Below are 9,938 nucleotides of genomic sequence, written 5' to 3'. Positions count from 1 at the left end.
TCCGCGTTGACACGTTCGCAGATCCAGTTCTGCAGCCTGATATAGGCCTCCGATCCTCCATGTCTAGTCTCGGTCAGTGGGATACCATCACGACAATGAACTACGTACATGAATTAACGTCCTTAGCCTTGATCACTGTGCTGGTGTCAACGAAAATCCATCAGGCAATCCGTGCTGAAACCTTACTATAGGCTTCGTTCCATGTTTTGGTGATTTGAACGTCGCCATCATCATTCACTCCCCCCATGAAAATGCCCGTGTCGTGTTTGAAGGCCGACCAGTAAGGAGTGTAGATGCCAAAAGTGTCCCAATCACTCGCGCTCGATCTCACACTACATCTACGATGAACTTGATTCATGAAAAAGAATTGCACTACTCACGATCGCCAGCGCGTACGGCAACGCAACCGAGTACCGGTTTCTGAAGAACCAGAAAACGAATGTCACATCTGAATGAAGAGAGTTTATTCGGCGAGCTCTCCGACATCTCTTCCTCGGGCGGCGGCATCCTTGGTGTGCTTCCATTGTCACTGGACATGGCGTCGGCAAAGCAACGGTATCTTGCGAAGTTGCGCATCGAACCTTTGGCAGGAAGGTGCCTGATTTACGTCACGTCACCAAGCATACCGGCGGACCACCATCTCAAGTGAGAACCGTCGTACCGTCGTATTAACCCCGACTCAAGATACCACAGACCCACATTGCATGCAAGACGTCTGCATCAATTTGCGAATCCCTCGCATGCTACGAGTCGCGATCATGTGCTTGATCACTTCGGCTGCAACGGACATCGTCACCAGGCAAGCTACCCATCCTGTGTTGGCGTAGTGGATGGGAATCTGGTAAATGACGGTAGCGTCGGTTCCGTTCGTCTTCATGTAGTCGAATGGCTGGCTGCTGGTTTGGTTGATGTTCGCACTCCCCAAGGATCGTTTCGCGTCATGGCAAACGGCCATCGAGATCCCAATATGTGTTGAGTACACGAGTAAGCCGATACGAAATGTATTCAGACCAGTTCTTCGTAGCGCTCATGCTGGTTTCTCCAAGCATAGCGCAGTGTACATTCCCGTAGATGTAGGTGTCGACCGCATTGGCTTGCAGAAGGCCTGTCTCTCCACTAATGACTAAAAGGTATTCAATAAAATTCTTAGTGTAAATCCTGTTATTCGAGATGTCGTAAGGAAGGTCGCCACTGCTTTGCTCCGATCGGACCATCTTCAGTCGCCTTGGACGCTCGCTCGACTCTGCAACTTGCAGCTTCGCAAATCATATTAACCTCTACCATGACGATTTTCATATAACACTCGCGGAGCCAGAACAGTTAACTGGAGACTCTACTACTACCGTGAAGAAGTGCCTCGGGCGGACAAGTCCCATGTGTAGTATTAATTCCCTATACAAGCACTGCGCAAGGAGCCACGATCAAGCGATATAGCGCGGAATTGTCTGCATTATTTAGCCATTCACACCGCGTCTAGATCTTCAAGCTGCCATGATACTTGTTCTTTTTCAAACTTGCCTGCACACCATCCTAGGCGCTATTGCTCGCCCTTTGCGCAGTCTCTTCGTTACTCGCCCTGTCGGCACCAAGCAAAGCACTCTCTTCATCTGGCTCCACATTTTTCTCCACCTTCGCACGTGGCTTCTGTAGTGCACTCCACAGCGTGCTGCAAATGATGATCGTACCGCCGAACATGCTCCATGCGCCTGGAATTGCACCCCAAATGATCCAATCGAAAGCGAGCGCAAAGATGATCTGCACGTACAACATGCTCGTCGCCTTGCTGCTCTTATCAAGCTGAAGACCTGCAGTCAACAAGAACTGTAGGACAAAACCGAAGACACCCATGGCAATAAGCAAGATCCATTCACGGGGCGATTGCGGCTTCTGGAAACCAATACCCGGGATGGCAAAAAGGGCGATGGTCGAACCGACAGTAGCGAGTAAAGCGAAGTAATTAACAGACATAAGGGCGTGCGCACGATCGCCAATCACGCGAATTGTCGTATAAGCTCCGGACGCTCCTGCAACACCGAGGATGGAGACTACGATCGCGATGAATCGTTGCGTTGACGAGACCTTGTCGATACCCGAAGGCTTCTTGGGATGCAGGTCATCATGCACTTCTCCAAACAACCATGGTGGGTGCGCAATGATAATAACACCGATCAAAGCTACTAGTCCGGCAATAAGCTCTTTGCGTGTAAAGGCTTGCCCAAGGAAGACGGAACACGCCCATGCCGTAACGAGAGGTACCAAAAATCGAAACACTGTAGCCTCCGCCAGAGGGAGGTAATGCACAGAATCTACGTCGTTGGATATTAGTGCCATGCCCATTATCGTTGAATTGGAAGCTAAACTCACAGTACAAGCAATAGAGTCCACCGAACCCAAAAGCCGCACGAAGTATTAACCAGCCGCGCACACTTCGAGCGCCAAGTGGGAAGTCGGGTACTTTCGTCCACCACATATATGCGCTGCTCAGGATAAATGTGATGCCCATGCGTGCAACGATGACCTTTGCAAGTCAGCCAACACAGCCGTGAGTAGCCGGTAAGAGCTTCCTCGTACTTGAAAAGGATGAAACTTGGTTTCGCCCTGCTGAAGATACCTCGCCATTGCGTCCATCGAAGCACCTGCTAGTTCAGCGAGCAGTATCAGACATGCTCCTTTGTTGTTCTTCCATGCTGATCGCCAGATGCTGTCCTTGGTTGGTGGTGACTCATCTTCTGGCGCGGGCTGCGCGCTGATACTTTGGTACGACATCTCAAGACAGCACGCAATGTTTAGGGTTGGGAAATGAGCTGGCCGCTGGAAGGGATGAAAGCACGAATGCATATACACAATGCTGCAGGACCTGGTGTGGAGAGAAAATTGCCTCAAGGCCCACTTTCCGCGCCAACCTACTTTGGTCGCGGGGAAGGGTCAGACGACAACATCATCCGCGACTACACACCGCAAATCTCATGTTTTCGCACACGGCGCAGTAAAGTCCTTTGTCACCGAAGCGCAGGTCAAGCTTTCTAATGTTCCGAATGTCGATTTGGCGAAGCGCGGCGGAGCAAGAAAATCAGAAAGACACCAAAGCAGCCCCGCACTCCCGGGCATAGCTACCCCGATCAATCACAAACTAGCCGAAACTGCTGTCAGCGCACCACAAAGCATGTGACTCCGAATTGGAGGTATCCATCGCATATTATGGAACTCTGTGTATTCGACCCGTGCCAGAGAGGGTAAATGGTGCGATGAAATCGAGCTTGACGCCAAAAGCTGGGACATTTTGCCGTGGCAAAGCCGATCATAGCATACTCCTCGCCACAGTCGCATTTTTAGTAATCGTCATGCCAATGCTCTCACCTCGCCTACACTCCGTGCTCATCATTCGGATCGGCATCCGTGTTGAATTGCCAAAACTTTGGTCCGCAAGCTCTATATCATCATCACTTGGATGTCCACCCTGAATACGTGAATGGTACTTTTCGAAGGATCCCCCGAGGCTTCTCGGTATGTACGCTTCCATGTGTTTCCTGGACTCTGACTGAAAATGCCCGTCCGTACTACAGTTAGCTGTCGAGGGCACGGATCGCATGATGAGGACTTTGAGAGCCGGAAGCGAAACCACAATGATGGCAATGCTCATCTCGGCAGTGCACCACAGGTCTGCTACGATCTTAGCTACGAAAAATTGCGAGGGGGCTTGCGAACTCACCGCCGGATGCGTCCTCAAGAGAATAATCTCCCGGCACAGTGTAAACGATAAAGCGTACCAGGCTGATGACGATCGTGATTAGACCAAGAGAGAACACGCCACATAGCGCCATCTTTTGCCGCTTGTGGAGCTTCAGATATCTAAGGAGGAAGAATGGGAGGATGAATACTGGGTATCGTCAGTCATATCAAGTCGCAGAAAGGAGGAGGGTGCAGTACACAAGAGATCCGTTGACCAATTTAGTGACCAGTTGATAGCTAAAGCTTCATACGTGTTCCATAATGAGGATGACTGCTGGACGATCGACCTTTGGAGAACGATTAGTCCAGTCTCTTGGCATCCCAATCGCTCAGCTTACCAGTTGTCCGAAACTGGCAGGCACGTCAACGTGTCCGTCAAAAGCGTTGCGACGAATGCGCAAGTCATGTATATGCAACTTGCATAGATCGCCAACTGCAGATTGGCGGAAGGCCATGTGGAATCAGCCACCCGTAGAAAGCAATGAGAGCGGCTTTCGGAAAGTAGAGCCCGATGTCGAAGAAGTAGGAGGAGATGAAAACTATCTAAGATCTTGATCAGTTTGTAACATGCAAGGTTTACAAATCACGTACCACAAGGTAATCGACAGAATCAGTCGTCTGGTCCGGTTCGGCCAACGGGTGGTTGATCTGCAGTCGAAGCGCGAGAACAGAGCAGATGAACCATCCCAACGAGCACAGCCATCCGGCCCAGACGAAATAATCTGGAAGGGTGAAACTGCGCCTCTCGATGCGTAGTCTAATGCAGGAACGCACCAAGGTGGTCGCAAACGCTAAGAAGATGAGCAACGCTTGCAGTATCTGTCTGATAATTAATTTATCTGTTTCCTGTCTGATTCGACGAGCCTTACGTACGATTGATAGAACAATTTCCATCTTGTCATAATCCAGGTATACACAGCATTTGGTATATACTATCGCTTCATGTTCAAGGTACAGTGCGGGTCATCTCCTGAATCAAGGCTGCCCATACATTATGTATGAATGCAGTCTGCTGCAACCAAACTTTATCGAACTTTCATCGATGCGCAGCAATTATTGGCATCGTTGATCGAACCACACAAAGGTGCGTGATATACTAGTAAAGTCAAATTTTCGCAGGAAAGAGGCGGCAAGGCAGCAAGTACAAGAGTATCGCCGAAACTCAATCCAGGTTTAAAGTTCAAGTGCTTACTCCCGCGCAAGAACACAACATACATCCAGTCACCCTGCAAACTGGCATAGGTCGACTAAGGCTTCGCCTGATAAAAGTCGTCTGGAATGTCGCTCATATTCCAAGTCTTTTAACATTGCGCTGGAATGGCAATGTGGTCGACCGCCATCAAGACCACCAGGACTGACAAACCAAGAAACCTTTTGCGACGCATACCTCGTTGCAGGTTAAGACTCCCTCCTGATTTCCAAGTATCTGTATCAAAGCTGGGGAACGGGTATGTAGATGCCCAACGGCAGAATCTCTTTGGCACGTCTTCTCCCACGAGCGCGTCTCAAGCAACCTCGCAAGCAATCGATCACAATCCCACAACCCCGGATCAGGATGACCCTAGATTGTGCGCGATCTGCGCAACCGAGTGTGGGGCGCCAATCCATCTTCCCGAGCACCTATGAAAGGAGGTAGTGTCAGTGAGTCGCTTACGGTCGTAAAGAAACCAACACAGGTCACTCAACTGAATTCATTAGACGACGGACATCTACGAGAGTTTACATACATGAGGATCTATGGAAGACAAAGGATGACAAAGCTGACGATGGAACATATTCCTCTACGATAGTAGGTGGATGATGACTGGGGTTTATGCTTTCCTCCATAGACTCCGAAAGACCGTCGCGGCAGTGCTCCAGATCGTGATTATCCTGTAATGCTTCGGCAAGGACTCCATATATATGTTCACTTCATAATGCGACAAGAACATCCGGTCCCTGGCCTTCATGCCTTGGTCATAGTCACTAACTATCGCTCCTCGCACTCGATGTGTGTCGCAGCAAGAAATCGCGGATCTATGCTTCCAATGCCTGACAGACTCATTTGAGCTGGGTTGATTTTGAGCGTGGACGTCTGACAAAATCGACGACCTGTGTCTGTAGCTATGATGTTGGTTGGTGACCACAGCAATCTTATCCTCGCTACTTCATCGCGGAGTACCAAGAACGAAGCGTTCGCTGCCTCGACTTCGCTGACAAGAAATTTTGCATTCTCCAGCGAAAGACAACAAAACTGGGTTCCAAATGCGAGCCGCTCTTCCATATTGGATCGAGGGTGGGTGGCGCTGCTAGCTCTGAGCTTTTGCAAACGTGCCTGCCTCGTGGCACCTCCCGAAGGATTGGCATCGACAAAATACGACTACTTACTAGGTCTGGAGGTCAACATTAGCACAAATCATCTGCATACAGGGCTAGAACCTACTTCTCACCTTCGTCTGACATCAGCTTACTATGTGCTATGTAGAAAGTGCAACCGACTTGGTTTCATACCAGGGAGAGAATCAAATCTTATGTACATATATTATTATAGACGACAAATTGCCTGGCATGCGCATTAGCCGTATGATTTATAGTACATGAGAGCACGAATATTGAAAGCAGACAGAAACCCGTTTCCAACTCCCAACATGATCATCTTCATGGTAGAGGTACCCTTGTCGTGTCTTACAAGCAACATCCTGGTGATGTTCGACGGCAACGGCGTGGATTCCTGAACCTGACATATGCCATCTTTCGCTCCATAAGAAGTGAAATGCCACCTTCTTGTAGTCCATCACGTAAGCTTTACATCTATTGACAATGAATGCGACGTTTGTCGTTCACTCTGTAGCCTTTAAATAGTGTTCAAGCAGCGATGAGAGCCGCGAGAGCAATGGTGGACTGTGTACGGCGAAGTTATGGACGAGCGTTCATGAGCATCGTCAAAGTAAGCTGTCGGGGTGTTGAAACTGCGAAGTGTCACGAGTACACCAATCTCAAGCCATCCCATTGTCTGGAGTTGCAGGCAAATAATAAGAAGACGGGTCGTTGCAGTGCGTTGGGAGAAGTTGTCATTTTGCGCCTACCGATTCTCGGACTATGTCCTAGAGGTTCGACGCGCACGTTCGCTGATTGATCGGTCTATATTAGCCTGTGATTGCTGAAACGCGATGACCCTCCGCGTCTTTGGAAAGGCCGTCGTGCAACTCAGAGTATAGCACCCCCTCTAACCCACGGAGCATTGCACAACCACACTGTTAAGATAAAACGGGCAATATGCTCCTATCAAGTACAGAAAATCCTCGCCGCACTTTTGGTGAACAATGGAACCCCGCTCAGCAAGTGCACAAATTAAGGCGAGCTCACACCACGATACACGCTCATCTCCAGGGGAGGTCTAACCCACGATTGTCGCCGATCAAGGATTGCCGTTGTCGATTACTCTCACCGTGATCGGCCGTTCCTACACTTGCTCAACAACGTCGAAGTCTCCAGCCCGCCTACCCTCAATAAACATGTTCACAGTGTGCGCGACGTCTTTTCGGACTTTCGCAGGTTGCGGCCCAATCACTAATTGAACCGTGGGTTCCTTGATCCAACCGTCCGACATAGGAAGGACCGAAAGAAACATATCCGGAATTGTGTTGCGCTTTTAGTATCATCCGAAAGGCAACAAGGATCTCCGTATCGAGCTCAGGTTCACGCACCATTGATGCACAAATGACCGTTGCAAATGATGAAGTAAGACAAGGACAAGAGCACTAGGCAGCGCCCTGTCATAATCTGAAGGACAATATGGAGACGGAAGCCAATGTGTAATGAAATTGCATTTGACGATTCGCGCATGCATCTTTTCAACACGTCGGGTCACGAAGAACATCTAGACCCTAGATTTGTCAATGTCCCCAAAGCAAAGGCCTTTCCTTTGTCCGTGCGAGCAGCGCGCAAAGCCGTTGAGCCAGCGGGGAAGCGAGAGTGCTTGCGATCCTCGCTGTTTCCCCTGCCCCCCTGTCAGGCTCGCGAACATCCCTACATAGTGCTCGCGTGTATGCAGCCATACGCCCGATCACCCTGAAATGTTTCACAAATCTTTGATTCGCGACTCACGAAGTGGGGAGCCATGTGAGTTCATTTCACTGCTTCCCGCAAACATCAAGTTAGTATGCTCACATGCTCAGAATTAGTACTAGAGACCTCGGGACTGAGCTCCTTTGAATGACTGTCGGCTAGTCTCATTGAAGTGAGACTTCAGAAACCACAGTTCAAAATGATGCCATCACTGGCTGCTTGAACACGTTTCGGTGCATTTCTCGGATGCCATGGTTACTTGAAAACTTTATTTCAACACTAATGCAACGGTACCTGAGGTACTTACTCGTCTTTACCTCCTCGATTCTCGGTAGTGGGAGCTCCCGCCTTGTTGTCGATCATCACGCTCTGCATAACACCATGCAGCAAACGCGCGTGCAGGAACTACCGGCCAAAAGCTGAGCGCTTAGCGAGCGCGCATGGATGCTATATTACAACTACGTATACTCCAGGTAGCAAAATAAGAATATAATACATAGTGCAAGTGTGCTTTGCGTGAACCACTGGCACATCTATGATCAATCCTCTTGCTGCCCGGCCTAATCGCAAGGACGAGATTATAGCTTCACGGTGCGGCAGCGGTACGGCAACCAACCCGTCCGAGTCATGACAGGTAGTTGACAGAGCTTTGCCCGTCTTGTGCGTCATGCACACCCGCAGTCGGTCACTCAGGCCTTCGTCTGCGGGACATCGTGTTTCATGGCGCACCGTAAGGGCCGTGAGTGTATATCTGGGGTCCGAGCATGCGCTAGAGGAAGGCTATCTCGATCCCATAAGGCTCACACTTGTAAACTTCAAAGCCTCAATATAGTTTTCGTTTCATTCACTGCACATCAACATGGACCAACCACCGCCTGCAATACCGCCAGAGCAACTTGCTCTTTTAGCGTCCGAGGATCACGGCCCAAGGACTATCGGCATCGTCGTTGCCTTCACTGTGCTGGCATTCTTAAGCGTGATTCTACGTTTCGTTACGCGGACTCGACTCACGCATCTCGTTGGCTGGGAAGATTATCTCATCGCGCTAGCAATGGTATTTCCTGCTCCTAGACATGGCGAGAACATCATGTTTATATATGTGCTAGGCATTCTCGATCGCTACATCAGCATGTCAAGTCAAGCAAGTGGGATGGGGTGCTGGCAAACATCAAGTCTTTGTCGATCTTCCTTCGACCATCAACAGTCTAAGAGTATGTTGGTCCAGTCAACTCCCAGTCAACTCCTCTGCTAGTAATTCCTGCTGACTGGCACAGTACCTATATTCGAGCATTCTTACCTACGTTCTTGGCTTCATCTTTGTGAAGCTCTCCATCCTGATGCAGTATCGACGAATATTCTCGGTGAATGAAGCGCGCATACCAATCTACATCGTAATGGCGATCAGTGTCATTACTGGCATCATCGCGTTTTTCACATTCGCCTTCGAATGCAAGCCTGTGGATGCTTTCTGGAATGTGACCAAGAGGCCTACCGCCAGATGTCTCGACGAGAATGCGATTCGATACGGCAACAGCAGCACGAACGCGATCACAGATATAATGATCGCTGCATTACCCATACGGGGTATCTGGCGCCTGCAAATTGTGCGCAGACAGAAGATCGCTTTGATCTTCGTCTTGACCCTCGGTTGGTTGTAGGTCTCTTCTCACCCCTGTAACATAAGTGTACACTTCTTTCTAATACAACAACAGCGTCTGCATCGTCTCGATCCTCCGGTTCAACGCACTGGTAGTACTCGCACGACATCCGCGAGATATGTCATTCTATTCCGCTCCTGCGATCTATTGGAATGCCATCGAGATCAATCTTGCCATTGTATGCGCGTGTGTGCCGACACTCAAGCCCTTGGTCGTCCAGATCATTCCAGTCTTCGCGTCTAGGGGAAGCGAAAATAGCAGCGGTCGAAAGTCGGGTTCCTTGAAGTGGTCGAAGCTAGCTCGTCAATTCAGGCGTCTCGATGGCAACGATGTTGCAGTTGCGAGGAGTACCGACGTAGAGCAAGGCTCAATGGGTAGCGAACTTAAGTCAATTACTGCACTCCCGCCCATGCAGCGGGAGCCGTCAAGTAAAGTGGCAATTCGCGTTACTCATGACATCCAACAACAATCCAGTTGATGATGACCTTTAGAACAAACACTCTC

At 49.7% G+C, this 9,938-nt stretch overlaps 6 protein-coding genes across 6 annotated transcripts; 4 read left to right on the top strand and 2 right to left on the bottom strand.

Annotated features, from left to right (window-relative positions):
• Positions 1-251: 251 nt before the first annotated feature.
• On the top strand, positions 252-456 carry SNOG_05454 (hypothetical protein; the record flags this gene model as incomplete). Its single annotated transcript, XM_001795807.1, has 2 exons — positions 252-280; positions 390-456. 2 exons carry the CDS (start codon positions 252-254, stop codon positions 454-456), a joined length of 96 nt encoding a protein of 31 aa, XP_001795859.1.
• A 543-nt stretch (positions 457-999) lies between these two features.
• Positions 1,000-1,127, top strand: SNOG_05453 (hypothetical protein; the record flags this gene model as incomplete). The annotated part of the gene is made up of 2 exons (XM_001795806.1): positions 1,000-1,057; positions 1,078-1,127. The coding sequence occupies 2 exons, from the start codon at positions 1,000-1,002 to the stop codon at positions 1,125-1,127; spliced, it is 108 nt and encodes a 35-aa protein (XP_001795858.1).
• A 403-nt stretch (positions 1,128-1,530) lies between these two features.
• Positions 1,531-2,766, bottom strand: SNOG_05452 (hypothetical protein; the record flags this gene model as incomplete). The annotated part of the gene is made up of 3 exons (XM_001795805.1): positions 1,531-2,174; positions 2,365-2,518; positions 2,572-2,766. 3 exons carry the CDS (start codon positions 2,764-2,766, stop codon positions 1,531-1,533), a joined length of 993 nt encoding a protein of 330 aa, XP_001795857.1.
• A 1,075-nt stretch (positions 2,767-3,841) lies between these two features.
• SNOG_05451 (hypothetical protein) lies at positions 3,842-4,184 on the bottom strand (the record flags this gene model as incomplete). The annotated part of the gene is made up of 2 exons (XM_001795804.1): positions 3,842-3,877; positions 4,068-4,184. 2 exons carry the CDS (start codon positions 4,182-4,184, stop codon positions 3,842-3,844), a joined length of 153 nt encoding a protein of 50 aa, XP_001795856.1.
• Positions 4,185-6,878: 2,694 nt separating this feature from the next.
• SNOG_05450 (hypothetical protein) lies at positions 6,879-7,063 on the top strand (the record flags this gene model as incomplete). Its single annotated transcript, XM_001795803.1, has 2 exons — positions 6,879-6,920; positions 7,004-7,063. The coding sequence occupies 2 exons, from the start codon at positions 6,879-6,881 to the stop codon at positions 7,061-7,063; spliced, it is 102 nt and encodes a 33-aa protein (XP_001795855.1).
• Positions 7,064-8,635: 1,572 nt separating this feature from the next.
• SNOG_05449 (hypothetical protein) lies at positions 8,636-9,912 on the top strand (the record flags this gene model as incomplete). Its single annotated transcript, XM_001795802.1, has 4 exons — positions 8,636-8,830; positions 8,883-8,987; positions 9,051-9,430; positions 9,489-9,912. The coding sequence occupies 4 exons, from the start codon at positions 8,636-8,638 to the stop codon at positions 9,910-9,912; spliced, it is 1,104 nt and encodes a 367-aa protein (XP_001795854.1).
• Positions 9,913-9,938: the final 26 nt, after the last annotated feature.

The sequence above is a fragment of the Parastagonospora nodorum genome (assembly GCF_000146915.1).
Source record: "Parastagonospora nodorum SN15 chromosome Unknown scaffold_7, whole genome shotgun sequence".
In the NCBI taxonomy this organism is placed as follows: Eukaryota; Fungi; Ascomycota; class Dothideomycetes; order Pleosporales; family Phaeosphaeriaceae; genus Parastagonospora; species Parastagonospora nodorum.
The sequence above is the reverse complement of the archived record's forward strand: the minus strand, read 5'-3'. Positions and strand labels throughout refer to the sequence as shown.